The sequence below is a fragment of the Mytilus trossulus genome, chromosome 8 (genome assembly GCF_036588685.1).
Source record: "Mytilus trossulus isolate FHL-02 chromosome 8, PNRI_Mtr1.1.1.hap1, whole genome shotgun sequence".
Lineage (NCBI taxonomy): Eukaryota > Metazoa > Mollusca > Bivalvia > Mytilida > Mytilidae > Mytilus > Mytilus trossulus.
In genome coordinates, this window is record NC_086380.1 from 66391954 (window position 1) to 66417805 (window position 25852).

Here is a 25852-nt window from a genome sequence, read left to right on the forward strand (position 1 = left end):
AGAGGTTAATTTTGTCTTTCTAAAATTATATTTATTTGGGGGAGGGGAGGAGGGAAAGCACTTTTATCAATATTTGATATTGTGTGTCACAACTTTATTATATGTTTTTTTTTCTTTTTCTTCTTTCCATCTAGTGTAACATTGTTATTTTTTTTAACATTTTACTCCTTGAGTATTACAATACAATATGAAATGTTCATATCAGGAAACAGATTAATATAACATGGCTGCAAGTTTTGTTAATCCAAAATCGATTTTACATATATCCATATAGGTAAATCAATTTTTCCCAAATTAAGTTAAGAGGGGGGGGGGGGTCAGTGAAAAAACTATGTGAATTAAGTTTTTTATCCTACATTGAACTTTTGATGTCGTCCCTTACATAAATATTGTAAGCAGTTTTTGCATTATCTTTGTTGTGATTATTTATATATTATGTTTTACTTTGTTATTGACAGCAAAAGTATAGTTACCTAAACATTGCATTCCAATTAAAAATATATCATTCGATTGTTTTAAATTCTTTTGGAGTGGAAAAATAGTGAGAAGGGGAAAATATATCAAGTAGGCAGAAACCAAACAAAAAAGCAAAGGAAATATTTAAAGAATGTTTCAATACTTATAGGAAACCTTATGTCATGATGCATACCAACAAATTAATAATAAATATTCAAGAATTATGTAAGGATTGACAAGTATTTAATCTGAGGTCATGCTTTTTCTATCATTTCTTATATTTCATTTAACCATAGTTTGGTCCATCCATCATTTTGCATTTGCACCAATCTGCATTTCATTTGCACTGATTTTTACTTTCATTTGCGTTGATTTTTTAACAGGTAAAGTACAGGTGAATATTATTTTTTATTTATCATTATTGACCTCTTCTGTTAGCCAGTTGTACAAACGATATGAATTGTCAATCATAACATGTATATGACTGTTGTCCTCTGCTCACCACGGGGAGGTGGAAGTAGGATGTCGAGAAGGATAAGTCAATATAAACGCACTATGTTTACATACTTAGAAATCAAGAAGTAAGAACCTAAGATGAAAGCACTCTGTTTATACTTTTTATATACTAAAATCAGGAATTAAAAATCTATTTACAACATTAAAATCCTTAAAAACAGAATACATTAAAATCATAAATCATTCTTGCCCAGTATTTATAGGCAACACATCTAATATATTCCTCTCTAGTGATTTTGTCTCTTCTATATTTGTCAATTGTAAACTGAAAATGCAATTAGGAGTAAATATAAATTCGACACAATTGAAAGAATGACAATTTTAAAAATCAGCTCAAATGTCATACACCAGTCCATCCTTTATGGTTGCATCAACAACAACACAAAATAGAGGGAAGAAAACCTTAAATGTTGACACAGAGCCAGCTCCATACCAATTATCATAGACTTAATATTAGTGGTTCATCTTAAACCGTTCTAATAACAAACTTTACTTTGTAAAACATTCAAAGTCAAAACCATGACTAAAGGTGCAAAACTAAATAATCTCAATGGAAATTAAATGTCCTAATGCTTATAAAACTGCATACCAAATATCATTGCCCTACCCCTAGTTGTTACACATAAACTGACGTAACCACAAACCCATAAACAAATTCTTGTTTAAATTGTTTTACATTGTCTTATCAGGGCCTTTTATAGCTGACTATGCGGTATGGGCTTTGCTCATTGTTGAGACCGTACGGTGACCTATAGTTGTTTTAAATATCTGTGTCAATTTGGTCTCTTGTGGACAGTTGTCTCATTGGCAATCATACCACATCTTCTTTTTTATATATACTCCATATTGACCCAATGACAAAATTATTCTTTGTTAATGCAGCTGCTGAAACAACAGTTTTTTTTACGAATTTCTTGAGGATGAAAATTAAATATCAGATTCATAAGGATGTATGTCCTTCAAAGTATCATATTGGTAGACAAGGCTGTATGCCCATAAAACAGTGTACCTATATTCTTTAACCTTTGATCTCTGGTTGATTGTATTTTGTTAGCTATCAAATCACATGAACTAATTGGCCGTTTCAGAATCTAATGCATCCTGGGTAATATTTTCAAAAGCGTTCATCAAAGCGTTTTGATTGGTTTAAAACATTATAAATATTTGAAATTCAACCAATGATGTAACGTTATTTTCACTTTGGAGTACGAACAATGAAATTACCCATAGTGCTTTAGATTCTAAAACGGCCAATTGTATGTAGCACATCCTGATCCCTTAGTCTAGTACACAGTCATCTATTATTGGCAATAATACCACATCAACTTATCTGATTTATACACTTCTACAGTTTAAAGTGATATAAACATTCTGATTGAAGTTTTTTTCTTTTTTTAATAAATATCACATTTGTATAATGTACAGATTTTAGCACTAGTTCATCTGGTATCCTTAGCTCTAATCACTGCCATTGTCAGGCTCACTACTGGTTTTATCCTCCTTAAAGTGAACCAGTGCTGTTCCTTTAGATACTGTATCCCCAACTTTGTAAAATACTTTCTCTATAATGCCTGCCTTAGGTGCTCTGATCACATACTATATACAAAAGAAAGGAACACAATTATTAATATTTAATAAATTTTCAAGGTTATTATTTTAATTATTATTTTCTAAAAATTAGATTTAGTAGTTAATTTATATTTGTAACATTTTAATATTTTGCTAAGTCAACTATACAGTGACCTAAAGGTGTTAACTTCTATGGCGTATGGTCACTGTTAGAGAGTGGTCTCATTGTCAATTATACCACATTTTCTTATTTGTATATGTTTTTTTGTTTTACATGTATAATGAACCATTTTCTTTTGACCATGGCTACAAATGAAGGCAACATCACTTTCTCAAAATTCAAAATTTATAAATTGAATAGGAAGACAAATAAAAGACACCAAGAAAACCCTAGTATACTAGCATGATCTTTAAGAGGAACTCAGTAAACAAATTGACTGATTGATTGTTGGTTGTTTAGAGTTCAGTGGGGAACTCATTGGGGGGGTTCCAATCCTGGATCCCGCTTACTGTTTTGTCAGATTCCTGTATCCCGCTTACACTATGTGCGTAAGCAATTCTCATTTTTTTGTCATTTCCCAGATCCTGCAAGACCTCATTTTCCGTTTTCACGCCACAATAATTTGACTTTCACGTGTCAAGCTTACAAAAAATAGGCAATCCTGCGTCACGCTTAGACCCCAATGAGACCCACTTCAGTGGACCAGTCAACTAACAGGGTAATCATATCCTGCTATGTCTACATCACCCGCCATTTGAATCCAGTCAGTCAAAATGTCACAATCGGGTAGAAAATTACAAATTTGTACGCCCATATTTATATATTATAATTGCTAACTTCAGGATACATTTGGTTTTATGTACATTTACTTCTTGAGAACTAAAAGACCTATATGCAGTATATATCCCAAAAACTTAGTTGTCAATAAAGATTTGAGTGGAACGGAACTGCCACATTTTGCATTTGAAATCACAACCTCAGTGTTTCAAAGGCTAGTGATACACTATTTGAACCACTTAGACCACTCAGCCACTAAGTCCCTGCACATGTAATGGAATTTCATCATGTTGTATGTTGTATAATAACAGAACTATTTATGCAAGCATGGTACCCCAGTGGCAGACACAACAAATTAGTTATTTCAATGTATTTTACCTCCATTTTCATAGCAATCATTGTAACAAGTGGATCCCCTTGTTGGACCTCAGCTCCAGGCTGAACTGTGACCTTTTCAATGACCCCTGGCATTGGTGCAACTGCATCATCAGCGCCAGCTGTCCCTTTACTAGCTTTCATGTATTTTGGCATTGGGAAAGTTAACTCATGTTTGCCATCCTGAAAATAATATGGTTATGTTAATGTATTGTTAAGTTTGATTTATACTTTATAAGATACCCAAGTTAAGCCTATCTGATTATGATACATGTCCTGTGTTCACTTTAAGAGAAAAAGAATTTGACAACATTTTTTTTTTACCTTCTGCTCTGATGACCTTATCAGGACAACCAAATTTGATGGCATTGATACACACTTATAAATTAAATTTAAAGTTCATTGGTTTTTATTAACCAAACAGAAAGTAGAAATGGACAGAATTGGAGGCATGCCAAAATTTACCATATGGATGTATGTTGGTATCAGTTTGTCACTACTATTAATAAATGTAGCAAAAATTGTGAACTAGTTAAACCTATTTGTTGCATAGATAACAAGAATATGTCCCTAGCACACGGATAGCCCATTCTTATTTAAATTAGAAAGATCATACCATAAGAATATATATACAAAGTTTTAAAATAATTTGTTTTCAACTTCATCAAAAACTACCTCGACCAAAAACTTTACCCTGAAGTCAGACAGATGAATGAAACACATGGATATAGAACAGATGAACGATCGCACAGACCAGAAAACATAATGCCCTTAAATGGGGCATAAAAACTTGGCAATAATTCCTGAATCTTCAGTAACTTACAGTTGTAAATATATGAAGAGCATCTTTCTGTATGACTATGTTTGAGGAGGATATAACACCATCAATATTACACCTAATGGAAGTACGACTACCATCATTGGTCAGGTCTGCAGTCACATGGTGTTCCTGATTGCCAATAGTTACATCAAATGAGTTATCTGAATTACACTGGACAATAACATTAACATCTACAATAAAAGAACATTATTACCTGCAGATGTACATATTCAATATCCAAGGGCAATAACTCCAGAATAATTTATTTTGATTCATTAAATCTTTTTGTTACAAGAAATGTAAGAATAAATCAATTGCTTATATAAACATTTGATATAAATTTTATAAAAATCTGCCAAAAGGTGTACACACACTTACAATATTGGGTGACCCTCAATGTTACAATCACAGAGTTGCATGGGGTTCAAAAAATATTAACAACCTTTTTCAGTAGTTTTGTCATCTCATATTTATCTTAATATGTATTGCACTTTCGAATACTGAGCCAATGGAGTCATTGTCTATATTTAAGGTATATATCAGGTTTGCGGTTTATGTATGTTTTATATTTTTTAGTAGTTTTGTGAATGTACATTTCAACCTGTCCTGTTCTTTTCTCTCTATTTCATTTTAATAACATTTTTCTATTTATTAATTAATCTAAGAATGTACAAGTATCTGAAGATGTATTGACAAAACTCACCAGTTTCTCCATCTTTTAACTGTATCCTACGTTTAGCTTGATTATTTATTCTGGCTGATGCACATAACAGAAATGGTGAAAAAGGATCTGAAATAAAAACAAAAAATAAAATTTTTTAATCAGTATAAAACTAGGAGATGTGGTATGATTGCCATGAAGTGGATGCAAACAATTATAGGCAACCGTATAGTAACAATGAGAAATTAACTGATCCTTTAAGAAAATGTACACCTTTGTCATTGGCTAAACAAACTAAATTTACCAAATTTACACATTCACAACAATAGCTATGTATATACATATTTGAATCAATCTGATGAATTAAGCATGTTTCAACTGATTTTTTATTTTTTATAGTTAGTTCTTATGTTGTACTATTACACCACGGCCCCCGGTTCGGGGGCAGGGTTTGGATCCCTCTAACAAGTTTAACCACATTTTGTGTGTATGTGCCTTCCCAAGTCTGGAGCCTGTAATTCAGTGCTTGTTGTGAGTTGCTGTATTACATATTTGTTTTTCATTGATTTTTTTATACAAATTAGGCTGTTAGTTTTCTTGTTTGAATTGTTTAACATTTGTGATTTTGGGGCCTAATAAAGGTGACTAGGTGTTATGAGCTTTGATTATTCTTGAAGACATATATTTGTTAATGTCATTTGGTCTCTTGTGAAGAATTATCTCATTGACAATCATACCACATCTTCTTTTTTAGACTTACACATTGTTATCAATATTTCTCAGTTTTGAAGACACATTTTATAACTTGTTAAGGTAAGCCATTTAATTTTAAAACTTAAATTCTTAAAAAAAACATTTACTCTTAAATAATGCCATAATCTCAGTAACAAACCTAGAGTATTTTGGTAGGTAAGTTTAGCTGTCTCTCTGTCTTTCAGTACTAGAGCAACAGCAGCCTGACATATACTAGCAGACGACAGTACTCTGTTGGGAAACAGTTCCTCTGAATGCTGAGTAATAAAATCTGTGTGAACATTTCCTGCCTCAAATTGTGAATGTTTTGATAAATCCATTAAAAACTGTATATTTGTATTTAATCCTATTACCTAAAAGTAAAAATAATACATAAATGCCACAATATACATTTTAAATATTTCATTACCTATCCTTCAAAGCACTGCAAGCTTAATACAGTAAAAATTATAAAGGACTCACTGTCTTGCCATTCCATACTATTGCTGCCAAATCTAGGTAAACAAAAAAACAAAAAAAAACAGCAACAGTTGCAATTAAATCTTTTGTTACCTGAATTTTCTTCTTAGTTCGCAATATTTGATATTAAGTTATGACATCACAATCAAAATTTAATAATTTCAGCACTACATCTTATCCTAATTGATTTCACATGAAATGAGGTTGCTTTAATCTCACTAGACAATATCTGTGGAAATTTTGTGTTTAAAGTTTTACTTACAGATTCAAAATGTGAATTCAAATATTTGTTTTATTTAAAAAAAAGACTGTAAATATAACAATTGAATGTTGTGTTTTTGAAAATTGTTTCGAAATGAAAGCAAATAAACTCATCAAAGATACCAGGACTAAATTTTGTATATACGCCAGACGCACGTTTCGTCTACTAAAGACTCACCAGTGACGCTCAAATCCAAAAAAGTTAAAAAGGCCAAATAAAGTACGAAGTTGAGAGCAAGTGACCATTACATTTTTAGTTAATGATCTGTGTTTGGATTACATGGTGGGTTTCACCAGCCATAAATCACAAGCAGAAAGAAATTCTTACATGATAGTCTTTCAGTGCATTTCTAACACTCCTAAGAGCTGTTGATCTGTCTGGTGACCAAACTATAAGTTTAGCTATCATAGGATCATAATGGACTGAAACTTCATCACCTGCAATAAAAATAATTCATTTTAAAATATTGAATACCTAAAGAGTTTAAATGGGCTTGAATAATCTTTAATCAGAGAATACAACAAATGGAATCTCTAAGATAGATCAAGACAGACAATACAAGAATGAGAAGTATCAATTGATTGGTGGTTCGGTTGCTGTTCACAACACTTTCAGCAATATTGTGGTGGTCAGTTTTTATTGGTGAGGGAATGCAGGAAAACCATGACCTTTGTATATTAAAAGAAAACTGACAATCCCAGTCAATCAAGATAGGAGTCAAGCTCACATCGAGACAAAGGAAACCAAACAGGTGGACGAACATATCAAAACAAAGACATTTAATCCAGGTTTTCTAGAAATTAAAAATAATTTTTCATTAAATTTTAAAAACAGGGCCATCAAAATTTGTGTAGGACGATCACAAGTCTGCCCTCTGTCATTCCCTTGTCTGAAGGAAAAATTTTAAGTTCCACATACTTTTATTAACTTTTTTGTATGCATGGTCTTTAAGCTTGTACATGTATTTTTCTTTTTAAATGTAGTCAGCACTTTTAAAAGTACTTTGTGAGGTTTACCTAAAAGTTGTACAACAAAATAACAACATCCAAACATACCTTGTCTAACGCCAGTATCAATTCTGACATTCTGACTAGCCTCAGGAGTTGTAAGATGATGAAGTGGACCTGCACCTGGCATAAATGCATTATTTGGGTCCTCTGCATAAATACGAGCTTCAAAAGCATGGCCTGTTAACTTTAGCTCTTCCTGAGATTGAGGTAGACGTTCACCACTGGCAACCTTAAAATAAAAAAAATTTACTGTAGCATTTCAAAATAGGTTAAATATAGTTTTGTCTGTAAATGTGTGAAAAAAATGAACATAATGATGAACATGAAATAATACACCTTATCTCTATTTGTCCGCCATTACTGGATATTACAGAGGTTCCTGTAAAATTTTGACGTCATAATACAAAATATCTGATGCCACAATGGAAAAGTGATTGTTGTATGCGTCAAAAGTTCAAGCAGCCGGGTCAGCCGGGATAAACGATAAGGTGTATTGTAAAGCATGATGTACTCAAACACCAACATATTTTATAGTCTTTATAGATGTATGATTTTTTTTTATCATTTGTTAGTGACTTTGAACTAGCTGTCAGTAACTGTGAGTACTCTTAGATCTGTACTAAGAGTATTTTTGTTGTTGGGATGTACAACTACCCGCTCATGTCCAATCTGTGTTTTTGTTAAATGTATTTGCTTTTGTATCCATCTTCTTTTTTTATATATATATGGTCATATTTCAAGATTTCTAAAAAGGGCCATTTTCCAATCACCCACTTCATTTGCATTTTTTGTTGAAAGGAAATAAACAAGTTGTAGGTCAAACAGGATCATTTAGTAACCTTATTGAAAGAGCATGTCATAATAATTTTCATTAGCATAACATTTAATGACTTTTTCTTGTATATGTATACATGCAACCCCTATTTTAACCATTTATGGTTAATGGGAACTTATAAAGTACAATATTTCCAGATCCAACACATTACACTACACTCATTTAATATGAACAGGGATTTATAGATATAGGAAGATGTGGTATGAGTGCCAATGAGACAACTCTCCATATATATACAGTTCGACCTATGTTTTATTTTCCTTGCAAAGAAAGAAATTTTTTAAAGTTAATTTCCAGTTATATTTGAATCTTTTCAAGCATTTTTAAACCAGCTTTTAAATTTCACTCCATCTACCTACAACTCTTAACCCCCAATTTTTCTTATGAGACTTTTAATAGTAAGAAAAGTTACAAGACATAACTGATTCAATGTCAAAAGAAATTTAGCTGCAAGTAGATGTCATAAATCTTCTTTTTGTTATTGCTTCCTGCTGACAAAATCTTACTGTTACCTTTATTTGCCATTCCACAAGATCAGTACCAGTCACCATTTCTGTGACTGGATGTTCCACTTGTAACCTGGTATTCATCTCCATGAAATAAAAGTTCTGATTTTTATCCATGATAAATTCTACGGTACCTGTTTAAAAAGAACAATTTTTCTCATTTTCAAATTTACATGTACATCTTTTCAAGAAAATATGAATTGAATCCTAATAATTTATTTAATTATTTTTTCCAGAACAGTTGTATGATGAAAATGCCTAATACACCATGTTTCAGTTTTCTGTATTGTGTTTCGAAGATTTTTGTATGTCAACTTGTTGTATGTTTTTTTTCCGATGACCTTATCAATTTTTTTCAACTTATAAAATAGAAAGTCCCATGGACTCTTGGAGTATTACTGTAGACATTAAAGAGCATCAGAATATAACGACTGAATTATTTCGTTTATTTCAAAATGGGAATAATTTTTACCAAATCAAACAAATAAGCTGCTTTGAGGAGCCTGTGTTGCTCATATAAAGTGATCTTTGTCCATTGTAAATAATGTCACGATTCTGAAAATGCATTGATTCTATGCACATTTGTATAAATATTTCAACCTGAAAATGACCTTTTACAACCTCATATAAATACAAAAAGAAGTATCTAATTTTCATAATTACATTTCAATGCTGAAATAAAACTTTCAGTTTATAACTCCATGTGGTGAACCAACACCAACATGTTTACTTTTATAGAAACAAGCTTTTTCATTTTCCAATTCATCTTTGGAATACAAGCCTAGAGGAGGGAATTTGTATTTTGTCGAACATTTTTGCAGTTCACAAAAACCAAGGAAATCCACAACAATTGGTATCCCTTGAATAACAATGAATCCCACAGTAATATATAAACAAGAGGCTGTCACAACGAAAGCAAACCTGATTTATTATCATTTATTTGTGTCCTGGCAATATCACAAGAACCATAACTGATGAATGGTAAAAGTGAAAATGGTCAATATCAAATTTGATCTCCATTTTGTCATCAATATCAACATATTCAAATTTGAAAGAGCTTAGGTTGAATGGTTCATGAGTAAATGCAACAACATGAATGGAAACACCATTTTTTTATCTTTCAAGAACCATAACTCCTGAACGGTATAAGTCAAAATCGACATTATTGGACTAGACCTCCATTTTGTCATCAGTAACAATATATTAAAATTTGAAAAGCTTTGGTTGAATGGTTCATGAGTAAATGCAACAACATGAATGGAAAAACCATTTTTTTTATCTTTCAAGAACCATAACTCCTGAACGGTAAAAGTCAAAATCGTCATTATTGAACTTAACCTCCATTTTGTCATCAGTAACAACAAATCAAATTTGGGAAGCTTTGGTTGAACAGTTCATGAGTAAATGCATGGACACGACTGGAAACGCCACTTTTCAATCTTTCAAGAACCATATTTCCTGAACGGTAAAAGTCAAAATCGTCATTATTAAACTTGATCTCCATTTTGTCATCAGTATCAACATATTCAAATTTGAAAGAGCTTAGGTTGAATGGTTCATGAGTAAATGCAACAACATGAATGGAAACACCATTTTTTTTATCTTTCAAGAACCATAACTCCTGAACGGTAAAAGTCAAAATCGTCATTATTGAACTTGACCTTCATTTTTTTGTCAGTAACAACATATTAAAATATGAAAAGCTTTGAATGAACAGTTCATGAGTGAATGCACCGACAACATTTGGTTGCCGCCTGACCAACCTATCTGACATTCCCAAATCATTATAACGGACATTTTTGTCACAAAGATCCGGTTAAATATTACCTGCACCGACATAGTTGACTGCTTTAGCAGCCTTGACAGCAGCTTCTCCTAGAGACTTTCTTACTTCTTCTGACAGTCCTGGCTGAAATATAATACAAATATATATACTACCAAAGGAAGTGACTGATTTCATTGAGCTGCATCTCCTCTGAAATCATACAAAGTCGGAAATAATTGTGATATAAATGTAAAGTTTTGAACTTCATAAATCTGTCTTTAAAACATTTTTTTCCCCTCAGAAAGCCAAGTTTTGAAAAAATTCGGAAACTGTCAATGATATGTGTCTTATATGCTTTTGTGAAAGCTCAGTCAACATACTGACTGAAATTTAAAAATTCTTTGTTACAAGGTGTAATACCACCATTAATTTTCCCCTATTAGTCTTTGTTAAATTTGCACTTTTAAAAAAAAATGTGCAGAATTTATCTTTGTTTTAAATAAGGCCACAGTTTTTTAATTTGTTGGTTTACGGATTTTCTCCATGAAAAAGTCGGGTCGGTCGGTCGGAAAAAAAAAAAAAAAAAATCTTTCAAGACAGAAAACTGATATGCAAAATAAAAATATATTTCACATTTCTAATAATATGTTTGTCATACTATTTTTTCATCGTTCTTAAATTTTAGTTTGATGAAATATTATTGCTCAACTGTAAACATCGCATGACATTGTCTAATAATTTCCCGTGAAAAAAGGGGGGTACACTGACAAAGACGAAATTAAATCGTCATTTCACAAACAAGAAAAACAGATTCACGTCAGTTATTTGACTTAGCTTTTAATCAAAACTTGGTGAAAAATAATAAGCACGAAAACTGATAAAAAAAAGAAGTAAAAACGTCGTACGAAAATAAGTTTCAACACACGTGTCAAAAACGTAATAGACCCGTCCACTGGAAAAGCGAGAATATCAGGTTAAATAATCTGTTGTCATGCATTCCCGTTTTTTATCCAAATGAACGATATTTTTTTATTATCTATAAAACAAGAAAATATCAAATGATTTGTTAAAATTCAGTATTTTAACTTGATGTCTTGAACTTCCACCTGTCCACATTTGGACAAGTCTATTTATATGAGAACATGCATCTTACGGACTGGTGACAAATAAGGGAAACGAACTTACTGTGTAATTGGTTTTAAACACAGGTTTCGTTCCGCAAAATTATTTGCGCAAACGACATTTCAAGGTCATTAATAATTGATTTGTCTATTTTTAGAAACGTAAACTGAAAGTTTCATTTTTCACAACAGAAAGTGTCATCACTTCTGTTAGTGATTAATGCATTTCATTTCATAAAAAAAGATATTTTAATTATTTTTCAGGGATAATGCATTTGTTAGGGTCGGCGAGAATAAAAAAAAGCCTGAAAATTCGATTTTATTTTTATTTTGGAAATCGGCAAAATCGGGTCGGCGGATCCGTAAACCAACAAATTAAAAAATCCTGGCCTAAAGAAATACTTGGAATGAGTAAAGATTTATCCTGTCTAGTACTATAGAAAAAATTTAACATAACATTTCATTGCATATAAGAAAATAAATCATTGGAAAATATCAAATTTCGCCCCTTATTTTATCTGTGTACAAAGTTTAGTCACCATGTTACCTCAAGATTACAAAATATTCTATAAAAATCCCAAATAAAAAAATAATGGTGTTTTGAAATACCCAAGACATATGTTTATGACACAGAAATGTTTTACTGCAATAAAATGTAGGACTAATATCCTACAACTGTCAAATCCAAGGGAATAGTTTTTTCTGACCTATTTTCGTATACAACCGGATGTGACGTACCTACCATGATTTGGTGGTATTACACCTTTAAAACTTGTCAAATTGTACTGCGATCTAGCATGCATCTCCTCACAAAGTTTCAATATATTGATTGATTAAAACTCCAACAAACTAACATTGTGTTCACAAACCATGAAAATTGAGTTTCACAGTTTAAAAATGTATATCCACTCTTCCTACTGGACTCAGGACTAAAAATAATAATTTCGACCATATTCTAACCACATTGTTAATAATTCTGCATGAAAAGGTTAGGTTTTCTGGTGATAATGAAAAGATACAAGAAAACTAATTGAATTTGACAGAAAAATGATATCAAATCTTACAGCTGGTGCTTCTTCAATGATTTTCTGGTGCCGTCTTTGTACACTGCAGTCTCTCTCAAATAAATACACATAGTTGTCATGGTGATCACCAAATACTTGTACTTCTACATGTCTGAAAGAAACAAAATTCATGTTATACAGATTACCAGCCATATCTTTACGGCTAATGATAAAAATTAAAAGGTAAAAAGATTGAAAGAAAGTTATTTTATTTCAGAAAAGGTCAAGTAAACACATATTTCGTATATTCAAACTGCCAGCATCTCTGTCATGAGCAGGGAGTCCTAAGAAAGTCACATCTAATGTTCTTTTTTAAATCTTACTCCTCTGTTTTACTCAAACAAATCTACTACTAATCAAGGGAAATAACTGCTTCGTATACAAATTTTCATGATTTAAAAAATAAATTGTAGAATTGATCTATAGAGGTTCCTAAGAAAGGTTCCAAAAAGTATTGACTCGCTCCAGAGACCTGGGTTAAAATGAGGACTTTACCTTGGTGTTTCAACAAACTTTTCAATCAACATAACATCATCACCAAATGATTTCATTCCTTCCGTTTTGGCCGAATCAAGCTGACCATCAAATTCTGCCTCCGTCATGGCTATTCTCATGCCCTGTAATTAAAAAGAAAATGTTAAATACAGCTAATCCATTTTATATAAATCAATGAAAAAATTATCTATGTTTTGTACAGGAAAGTGTCTATTTTGGTATTGTCTGTTCAACTTTTATATACATGCTGAATTTTTTCTCGAGTCATCTTTTTTTTCAAAACAATAATTATTTTCTGAATGTAAGTTTATGGAAAAATCAAGTTTATGGAAAAATGAACTCTGACTATTTATTTCATAAACTTGGTGTACAGTTAAAAATAAATTACCTATTACGTTTTAAATTTAAATTTTATTTGTTTAATATGAAGAGGTCAAATTGGCAATCATATATTTAAAAAAAAACACAAAGAATAGTTTAATATAAAACATGTTCTACTATTGATGTTTAGAATGTATATATCATAACATGCTTTTTCTCTGCTATTACAGTTCATTGCATTTTACTAATTTTTTTGTCTGACAAATATTTCAAAAATGGAGTTGTCTCCCATAGATAGTATAATTTTTCTTTGATGCAAATAAATAACTTTTTGTACAATTATCAACTCATCTTTGCAGAGATAATCTGCGCTAACAAGGTAACCTATGTTATGTTTTTGCACACACAACTTTTGTTTATTATATTTATATAAATATATAATGAATGCACCAATTGCTGATTGCCATCATAGAGAAATTGTCACCACCTGCACATGAAACTGATTCATTTATTTTTGGGTAACAAATTTTTGAGGATTGATGAAAATTTTTCAAGCATAATCGATTTCCTAGTTTTTACCAAGATTCGTCAGAATTTGATTCTTATTCAACCAGGTAGCCATACCTTTCCACCACCACCTCTGACAGCTTTAATCATAACAGGATAACCAATCTTAGCTGCTTCCTGTTTCAACTTGGAAACTGATTGGTCCTCACCATGGTAACCTTCTATAATAGGAACACCAGCAGCAGACATGATATGCTTTGATGTACTACAACATAAATTAACAGATCATGACTTATGGTTTTATTGAAGATTGTAGTGTCCAATGATTAAATTTCCAACTTTTCTGTAGTTTAACGATTCTGATTTGATTGATGAGATGTTATGCAATTTCAATTGTATTCTATTTTGGCAAGAATTTATCTGAATATTGTTTATCAAACCCTTTAAAGAACTTCTGTTTTAAAATTGCTTGTTCATTATTTTCCTCTACTTCTTGAATGACTTTAATTATATAACCCCCCAAAAAAAATACTTGTTTCCTGCTACCTGACCTACCCTTATTTTTTTATGCCGACCCTACAATTTTTCATGTCAAAATTAAAAGAAATATAAATTTCATTACAGTACTCCAACGAGCTAGTCAAAATTTTGTTTAAAACTAGGAATTTTCACCAAATTTTGATAGTCAACAAATCCCTGATTTTTTTCTGACCTTATATCAAAAAACAAGACTATACTTTTTTTTACCTTATATGTACAATTAAAACAGATATTAGAAACAACTTGATATCTAAATGCAGTATTTACCTTTTAATACCCATGTCTCTAATTGCTGTAGCTGGTGGTCCTATAAATATAACACCTTCCTTACTGCACATTTCTGCAAACTCTGTATTCTCTGACAGGAATCCATATCCAGGATGGATAGCCTTTATGGAAAGAAATATAACACCGTAAAGACACCCCTAATACATCTCACATAGTGGTTTCAGATTTATTTTTGATTCAACATAAAGCAAGAAAGGACATATACATATGTCAGACCAAACTCTTACAAAAATAATGAGATAATCCCTGTTAATTTTATTTAAACATGTTTGCAATGTTACAAATATTGAGCTGATGCAAAGGTAGGCTTTGTAAAAATAAAATCAAAAATTCTTGCAAATTTAGTTTGCATGCAGAGTATCAAGATCTGAAACGGCTGTGGATTCCTAATCCAGAGGAGCAGTAAAATCAGTGCGGTTTTTAAAGCATATATTGTAAGCAACATCTCACAAAATTGGCCAACTTTCTGAATGACAAGTACTGAAATAACAAGTACTTAAATAACATTTCTCTTAAGGGCTGTTCCAGAGGATACTATGTTCCCTCCAGGGAAAGCATTTTCTAATATTTCATGTGGGTGGGTGTATTTGAAATACTGAAAAGGTAAAATGCAAAGAAAGTGCTGTTCTAATCAATTTTAATTCTGTGGGTGGTAAGAGTTAAGAAAAGTGCCATCTCTGGAAGGGCTTAGTATTTTCTGGAGCAGCCCAAAATCTAAAGTAGAATTTAAAAATGATTATCCTACTCTACCTGTGCACCAGATGATTTAGCTACATTCATTATCTTATCTTGACAAAGATAGCTCTGAGATGCAGCAGGTGGTCCAATATGATAGGCTTCATCTGCCTACAAAAATAAGTAAAACAAGTTATTCATCTATACATGAAATACCACTTCTGAAATGGTGTTGGTAATTTGTGTGTCATTTGGGATCTTGTGGAGAGTTGTCTCATAGGCAATCATACAAGGTTGGGCGGTAAATACCACCCCCGGTATATATCATATCTTCTTATTTTTATATGTACATGTATATAGATTGTTGGTGTTTGGCAGTTGCAAATGTTTTATGCATAATGAATCAATGAATTGGTCTTTTTAAAATAGTCAAAATGTAGGGGAATATTATAGTTATATTTAAAATTAAGTTCAATTTATCTTCCACTTGATTCTAATGAACAGACAACAAAGGAAGTCACCAATAGGTTTTCAATGCAGCGCGTCATCTGCTTTGTACAATGTCATTAAGGTGGTACATAACACTACAGGGAGATAACTCATTTAAATAAACTGAATGCTTTACAGCTAATTTCCTATTGCATGTAAAGCAAAACTTTGGTTGGCTTGCTTGCTTTGTTTGTATAATTGTTTATACAAGCTTTGTAAATAAGATTGACATCTTTAAAAAATATATATAGGCATAGTTTAACCTGTATATATATAATATATGAATTTAATTGGGTGTTATCTTAATGATTGTACAATATAGAAACAAAGCAAGCAAGCTAGTTAAAGTCTTGCATTACGTGCTTTAGGAAATTAGCTGTAATCACAATGAAATATTAAGCTTCTCAATGATCAAAATTAGTGTTTGCCAATTTATTATATATCCAATGACATTTTTCCAATAAAATGTGTGTTTCAATTTCTTTGAAAATATTATATTTTTGTCAAAATTTTAGAAAAATTAAACAAGTCAAATTAATTTTGTCAAGGTGTTTGGTACCACCTTAAATAAGCATTCCAATATGATAGTGTAGAGTCACAGTAAAATGGCTATCTTACTAATCATGCTAATAAAAAAAAAAGCTTTTTTAAATTTTAAAATACACAATAGGATATTTTTTACCAATGAGACATGTAGTGAGTTTTTGTCAGCATCACTGTATACAGCCACACTCCTGATACCAAGTTTCCTGGCAGTCTGTATAACTCTACAGGCAATCTCTCCTCTGTTAGCTATTAATATCTTTTCTATAGGTTTAATGTCTACAAAAGATTGAAGAATATTAATTATCAAAAATTAATTCTGCATACCTCTAAATGAATTTTCTAGTATTTTAGCTTAGTCACAATAAATAAACTAACCTATATGTACATGTTGAATGAATACTTGTTGTGCACTTGTTTTTTCTACATTGGCTAGAGGTATAGAGGAGGGTCGAGATCTCAAAAAACATGTTTAACGTCGCAGCATTTGTGTGCCTGTCCCAAGTTAGGAGCCTATGGCCTTTGTTAGTCTTGTATGATTTTCAATTTTAGTTTTTTGTGTATAATTCGGAGTTTAATAAGACGTCCGTTATCAATGACCTAATATACATATTTGTTTAGGGGCCAGCTGAAGGAGGCCTCAGGGCCTGAAGTTTCTCTCTGCATTGAAGAACCATTGGTGGCATTCAGCTGTTGTCTGCTCTATGGTTGGGATGTTGTCTCTTTGACACATTCCCATTTCCATTCTCAATTTCATTTTATTGGAAAATATCTTTTGTTGTAAAAATCATGTGAACATACTTAAATATTTAATATATATACATTGAAGAAGATGTGGTACATGTATGAGTGCCAATGAGATAACTCTTAAAAACTTTTCAACTGATTTTTATTGGTGGTTCTTGTGTTGTGCTGTAACACCCATGTTCAAGGTTAGGGGAAGATTGGACACCTCTTATGTGCTTGTTCCAAGTCAGGAGCATGTAATTCAGTTGTTGTTGTTTGTTGCTGTGTATCATACTTATTTTTCAAATCAATTTTTTGGTACATGTACATAAATCAGGTCCTTAGACATTTAGTTTGTGATTGTTGTTTCCTTGGGTTTAACTTTACTCTCCATTCTTATGATTTGATCCCTTAGTACATGTAGTAATGTATGTATCATCAATTTAGTGGAGACAATTTCTTATTATTTCTTATTATGTTGAATAAAAATAATATCTATGAAACAAAACACTTTCTTTAAAAAAATACATATCGAAAGAACACAAGTTCCTTTAATTTTTATTTGCAGTCATGGCAGTAAAACTATGAATGTATTATATATTGATACAAACCATTCTTAAAAAAACACTACTTACTTTGATTTCCACTGGATAATGATCTTTCTGAATATAATTTAACTCTTGATCTATAAAACAAAACATCATGTCAAGTAACTGAAATGCATACTAAACAGTTCTTTAGAATAATATTAATATAGTTATATTATTTTAAAATTACATAAGCTGAGTTTAGTTTGGCCAAAAAAAATCCTTATCTCATGGGTTTTAGTGCTAATTATTCTATTAAGAATGTATTGTGTCATCATAATTTCTATTGAAAAAGCATGTACAAAATGTACATGGATGATCCTGGAATTAAAAACATAAAATCCTGAGGTTCTGAAAAGTTAAAGAAATGTAATTCCTGCCATCCCAAAATTCGAAAAAAGAATTCCCAGATCACGAAAGGATCAATCCCAAAATCCTGAGCTTAAAAACACCGGATCCTGGAGTCCTTATAAAGGTCCTCCCCCGTCATGTGTATGAATCCATACAAATACAAAAACATTATATGTCAATCATCTTCGCTAGCCAAGGGTTACGATCCACTCCCGCTCTCTTCACCCTTGGCGGATTGAGATTAAATTTCGGAGACACAAGGTAAGGATTTTTATTGGGTGCAGTCAAAACTCGCTGCATCCAATCAAAATGCGCCTATAACATGATCACGTGTAAATGTAGAAAGTGTTTGTAAACAATTGCCACATGTTTTTTGTGCAACAAGCCTTTACATCCCTAAACATACGACTATATTTAGTGAAAACTTTTTTTTTTTTTTTTTTATTTTTATTTTTTTTATCCAACATATATAATATACAACAGTACAGTTTTCAAACAATAAGTTCATATATATAAATGTAATATAATACAACCTATTAGAAAATGTATAGAACTTGAAAATAACATTTTGTTTGGATTTTATAATTGTATCTTATTAAAAAGGACATACAAAAAAAATATAGAGAATTAATAAATAAAAGAATTAAAAGATGATTAAAGAAAAAGAAAAAAAACAAAAGCAACAAAAAACCAATATAAAAAAAAAAAAAAAAAAAAAAAAAAAAAAAAATCATTTTGATGTCTGCTAATTTTTTCATAAGTGCTCATCCACCAAATTATCCTGTAAAGCCTCTTGGTAAATGCACCAAGCTTGATTAAACTTTTCAAAACATTTATTTTTAACTGATATCTTCTTCTCCAAAATATAATGATGCTTTATTTTTTCAATCAATGCTGTTAAACTTAATTCTCCTTTAAAATATCGTGTATTATATATATATTGTTTAATCCAGAGAAAAATATTGTTTTGAGGGTCACCTTTGTACATTCGTGATAAATTTCCAAACAAAAAAATATCCTGTGTAAATGGTATACTAATACCGTTATGGAGAAACCACATTTCAGTTTGCTCAATAAATTGTTGTACATAATAACAATCCCACAGTATATGTTCAATTGATTCAAGTTCAGTCTTACAAAAAGTACAATATGGGTTTTGCACAATCCCAATTTTGTTTAAAAACGTATTTGTTGCCAGAATTTTATGATTAATTCTATACTGAAGCCATTGTAGCTTAGTATTTTTTGTAATAGCAAATGGTAGTTGAAAAATCTTTTTCCAGTTTTGATTTTCTAAAACTAAAATTGCTTCCCATCTTTTTACTCCTGTAGGAACAGTGTTGTTTTTGTTTAGCACCAAATACATATCTTTTGATCCCTTTTTGCTTTTGAGAATGGTCTTTATAACTGATGGTATGAAAGGAGATACTAATTTATAATCTCCCCTTTTAATTTTTTTGGAAGTCTTAGTTAGCATAGAAATTATGCTATTATATTTCATGATGTCTATATCCATCTGAAAACACTCCTGAAATTGATAAAAATTTAGAAAGGTACCATTCTCCCCCACAATATCATTTACATATAAAATACCCTTACTATGCCAGTCTTTGAAAAAAACTGGTTTGTTATCAATTTGGAATAGGTTATTCATCCAAATTGGACTGGAAAGAAAATATTCCCAGTCGTGCAAATTCATTTCTTTTTCAATTACCATTTGCCAAGCACCCAGTACATCTTTCCAAAATTTATTCTTAATACTTTGCTGTAGTTGCTTTACATAGCTATTACCACAACTAAATAATCTATCTTTATCAACATATGACAAAAATATATTTCGCCATTTACAATCATTTCTACAAATTCTTCTAATCCAAGTACATTTCAAAGCATTTATAAAAGCATGTAAATTAATCATTTTTAAGCCTCCATCACAATAATCTTTTTGTATTACATCTTTTTTCACTCTATGAACTGGTGAGTTCCAAATAAACTTATACATCAGTTCATTTATCTGTTTAATAATATCTTCACTTGGATTAGGTAGTGACAATATTAAATGATTTAAAATTGGCAACATAAGTGTCTTTACAACAGTAATTCGACCAATAACAGTAATGTTACGTCTAGACCATTGTTTGACTAGTCTTTTTATTTTTACAATATTTTCATCATAATTGATTTTAACTAGTTTTTCTAAATCAACATCAAAATTAACACCCAATAATTTAAAGGATGTGCTTCCCCAAGTAAGATTTTGATTTGTACAAAGTGTCTCTGTGCTGTACTTTTTACTTCCAATCCAAATGACATGAGTTTTGGAAAAATTTATATTCAAACCAGAAATTTTAGCAAACCAATCTAGTTCCAATAATGCCTCATTTAAAGATTCTTCACTACCATCTAAAAGTAGTGATGTATCGTCAGCAAACTGCGAGAGTTTGTGTTCAACATCAAGAACTTTGATTCCATTTATATTTTTGTTATCTCTTATTTTTAACGCTAAAATTTCAGCACAAAGAATGAAAAGATAAGGCGATAATGGATCACCTTGCCTACAACCCCGTTCAACAGTGAAAAAGTCTGAAAGATTCCCTCCCTGAATGACTGCTGAATTAATGTTTTGATAGAGCACTTTCACCCAATTTATAATAGAATCGCCAAAATTAAAAAATTTCAATACATTTAAAAGAAATTCCCATGAAATGGAATCAAAGGCTTTTTCAAAATCTATCAGCAACAAAAGGCCTGGTATATCATTATCTTCAGTATATTCCATGATATCATAGATCAATCTTAGATTTTCCCCAATATATCTTCCACTCATAAAACCTGTCTGATCAGTATCAATAAGTTTAGTCAAAACTGTTCTAAATCTTCCTGCTATAACCCCAGAGCCAATTTTATATACAGTATTAAGCAAAGATATAGGGCGCCAGTTTTTTAAAAAATGTCTAGGTTTGTTACCCTTTGGAAGACATGTAATTATCCCCTGTTTTTGAGTAACAGAAAGTTCCCCTTTATCATACCCTGCATTCAAGGATCTTACAACAAAAATTTTTAAGTCAGGCCAGAAAAATTTAAAAAATTCACTTGAAAAACCATCTGATCCAGGCGTTTTATTGCTTTTCATTCTTTTTAAAGTTTCACCAGCTTCCTGAACTGATATTTCACCTTCTAGTTTATCTTGTTCATCCAAAGATAACTTTCTAACATTTACATTTTGTAGACTATTTTCAATATCTTTAGGTTTACAACATTCAACATCTCTGTTTTTGTACAAATTTTCATAAAATATTTTAACCTGTTTAAGTATTTCTTTTTGGTTAGTTACAATATCACCATTTTCTTTTTCAACCTTTGGAATAATCTTGCTGGTAAAATTCTTAGATTCAAGTCCACAAAAATAACTTGTGGGTTTTTCTCCCTCTTCTATCCACTGTATTCTAGATCGAACTATTTTACCATGCATTTTTTCCTTTCTGAATTTTTCTAGTTCATTTTTTTTGTCTTCCAATTGCTGTATAGAACCTGAGTTTACATTTTCTTCTAAAATATTAATGTCATCTTTTAAAGTTTTTTCCCTTCTCTCTCTTTCCTTCTTTTTGAAGCTAGAGTATGAGATAGTTTTGCCCCTCACCTCCATTAATAGAGTTTCCAAAAACAACTGACTGTTAATTGTAAAATGAAGATCATTATTATTCACTTCATTAATATTGTCAAAATTATATACCAAGGCTGCATACTGTTTTTTTACATCCAAAATTTTTTCCTTGATAACATTAACATAGTCAGCATCATACAACAAAGAATTATTGAACTTCCATAAACCTTTCCCCCTAATGAATGGATTCAATTCAAGTTCTAAAATAATTCTAGAATGATCCGATCGGTAACTCGGTTCTACACAGCAATTTTTCAAAAACGACAAAATGTTTTCAGAAAATAAGAAAAAATCAAGCCTAGCTTGTTTGAAAGGTGATTTTTTTCTCCAAGTGTATCTACACAGGTCAGGAAAAAGTTCCCTAAAGGGGTCAACTAGAGATCTATCGTCAATCAATTCTAATAGTTTGTCTCTAGCATTAGGATTATTTATGTGTAAATAATTATAACAATCTAAATTTGGATTTAACACAAGATTAAAATCTCCACAGATAATAAAACACTCATTTTCAAAATCATCAATAATTGACATAATATGCTCATAAAAAAATGGACTGTCAGTATTTGGGCCATATATAGTTATGAGAGTAAAACGGACTTTATCTACAACCAAATCCAAAGCTAAGTAGTTTCCATCAATGTCCCTTTTTTCTTTAAGTACTTTCCACTCAAAATTATTTTTAAACATAATAGCTACACCTCTTGAATTTGAAGAAAAGGATGAAAAGTAGCATTCATATCCCCATAACGTTCTTATACTATTTTCTTTATCCACTGTGAAATGAGTGTCTTGAAGACAATAAATGTTATGGTTTCCAGATTTTAGAAAACTAAATACATCCCTCCTTTTAGATAAATCACCCAGACCCTGACAGTTAACAGACAGTATCTTTAAAGAGCCCATAATGGTTTGAAATATGTGTACATCATCATTTCATATAAGCATGCATTTTTACATATGATCATCCATATTATACATTCACATGAGACACAAAGACATATACGCAAAGGTTTGCTCAAAACATCTAGATATGGTGGTATAAAAATTCTCAACATACATGTATTACCAAGCCTCGTACATGGACCAACAGTGTTATTCAATACTTTACAGACATTCAATTCATAGAAAAAAATTAAATTAACAGACAAAAAAAGTGTTAAAAAAATTAAATATTTCAATATGTTTTGCCACATTGTAGTTGGGATTTGTCAGTTTATGCAGTTTGCCTTATATGACACCAACAAAATAATAGTTCAACAAAAATTAAGATTATCTGTACAAAAAAAAAAATTAACATCAATATGTATTGTAGAAAGAAAATCAATACTATACATGATCTATAATTAAAAGAGAGATAACTCTGATTTTTTTTATACAAAGAAAGGGAGATAAGCACAAATATTAAGTCAAATATCAACAATGAACTATAGAATTCTCAAAACTGTCCGTGAGGTCTAAGTTCTAATTACGTAACATCTATTTCCCTTGCTGTACTCTGTAATGAATGTCATCATATAGTCCAAATTTCAGCTGAAGTCCTGCAGGTGTTCTACCATAAATTCCACAATTAAAGTACCAGACAGACTCAAACTCGTCAGTTTTTCTAAGTCTCTCAATTAAACTCATGTTTCTTTGAGTAACGTCATCCACAAATCTAATTTTACTGGTCAATTCTTTCCTACATCTCATAATTTGGCGCTTAACATCACTACTGAATAGCTTGACAATAACTGGATAGGGCCCAGCCTTTAGGGATGGTATACGATGGATTGCAACCACATCTCTGTTTTCTAATTGCACATTTAGTTCTTTTTTCACAGTTTCCATAAAGTCCTTTCTAAGATCTTGTTTATCCTTTCTTGGAAAATTTATTATTTTAATGTTATTTTTTCTCGAGTACTGCTCGTTATAATTGCTGCTTATATCAGCCTGTCTTGAAAGTCGACTTGTTTCGTTTAAGTCTCTTCTAATTGTTGTATTGGAATACTGTATAGCTTGTATCTTATTTTTCAGGTCTTCATTTTCTATAGTTAAAGCATCAAATTTTTCCTGCATTTCATTTTTAACTTCTTCCACTTTTTCATCAATCTTCTTTTGTACAGTTATTTCAAATTCATTCATCAGCTTTTTGACAATTAAAGTAACCACTTGCTCAAGATCACTAGTTTTAATCAGATCTTTTGTTACTCTATCAAGGTCCTCTCTCCTTGTCACACCTTCAAGTTTGATTTTAATTTCATCAATATCCTTTTGAAAGTTCATTATGCCAGATAAGTCTAAACTATTGTTTGATTCATTAGATACGTCTGAATGAGTTCGTTTACTAGGTGGTGGTTTATTCTTATCTACTTTTGCTGCAAGCAATGTCTGAACAGTATTCACAGGTTTAGTAGTAGGTCTTTTGTTTGTTGATTTTAAACCAGCTAAATTTTGCCCTGAAGACATACTGTACATATATTGTCACCTCTAGTAGTAGAAATCAATAATCAAATATCAAAATAGATCCTTATGGAAAAAATCTTTCACAAGTCACAAAATTATTCCTGTTGAAAAATATTCCACAAAAATTTTATCATTCTAATCTCCATTGAATTAGCTATCACATAGTACTAAATTCACAGACAGTGTCTTCCTAAATTTGTCATAAAGCTGCAAAAACTGGGAGCTAACTTTCTAAGGTGTTAACTGCTCGGCAGCCATATTTATTCCATATTTAGTGAAAACTTGAATGTTTTTAATCAATGCAACAAATAGAAGTTCCTGCGTATGTTTCATGCACAAATGCATGAATGTTGACGTATGCTTTCATTTCTGGCTTTACCAAGTGTAGAATCTAGACGCTACCGTGTTTTTACCTCCAAATTGAAGAGTTCAAGTGCTACCATGACCATTGGTGAAGACTAATGTATTCGGAATTGGTACGATTTTTATCTTCCAACAGATGGCGCAACATTGATATCACAAATGGCTAGCGAAGATGTATGTCAATATGATCTGTATCATATAAAAAAAAATCCCAAATAAATTTAAAAAGGAAAGGACTTTAAATAAGGTACCAATAGAATTATCACAAATTGAAATGACTTTTAACTCGTGCCCGTATTTACTAGATCAGACATGTCAGAGTTCGCTAAATCTTTATTTCCTTGGTGGTCCTTGAAGAAAATATGCTGGTCCTCACGTTTAATTCTATTGAAAAATACTAAAATTGAGTCAGTCCTAGATGCAAAATTTTGTGGTAAAATCCTGAGAACCGCCACTTTTCGCGAACTCTGCTAGATGCTGATTTAATCAGGTGTTGATTTGACTTGCCCTGATAAAAATTGTGAACTAGTTCTGTGAAAATGGACACCACACAAAACTCCAAAACATAAAAATTAACTAATAATTTAAAAACATACAAGACAAACACAGGTCAGATGCTCCTGACTTGGAACAGGCAAAAAAAGTTGTTTTTTTAGGGACAAGGTTGATGTTCAAGACGGGCAAGTCTATTTGTGTCAGCATTTAAATTTCATTGTGTAACCTTTGTAATAATAAAAGCTTCTTGTACGACAATCTATTTGATAAACTGCAAGCCATGATTATCTATGCTGTCCTGTTAAATACCGAGGTTTATAAACACCTCCCTGTCCTTCACATGTCAACAATCATGTCAACAATCATTTTCGATGTCGTAAGCGAATCCATGTTAATCACACGCTTGAAATCAATAC

General features: G+C 31.3%; 1 protein-coding gene across 1 annotated transcript; it reads right to left on the bottom strand.

Moving 5' to 3' along the window:
* Positions 1-2362: 2362 nt before the first annotated feature.
* Positions 2363-25798, bottom strand: LOC134727879 (methylcrotonoyl-CoA carboxylase subunit alpha, mitochondrial-like). Its single transcript, XM_063592273.1, has 17 exons — positions 25663-25798; positions 18170-18219; positions 16948-17087; positions 15852-15947; positions 15081-15202; positions 14391-14538; positions 13446-13567; positions 12951-13062; positions 10828-10909; positions 9007-9134; positions 7705-7888; positions 6977-7086; positions 6068-6281; positions 5218-5304; positions 4518-4705; positions 3698-3877; positions 2363-2568 (listed from the first exon to the last, which is right to left on the bottom strand). Exons 1-17 carry the CDS (start codon positions 25716-25718, stop codon positions 2431-2433), a joined length of 2157 nt encoding a protein of 718 aa, XP_063448343.1. The 5' UTR covers positions 25719-25798; the 3' UTR covers positions 2363-2430.
* Between the last annotated feature and the right edge of the window lie 54 nt (positions 25799-25852).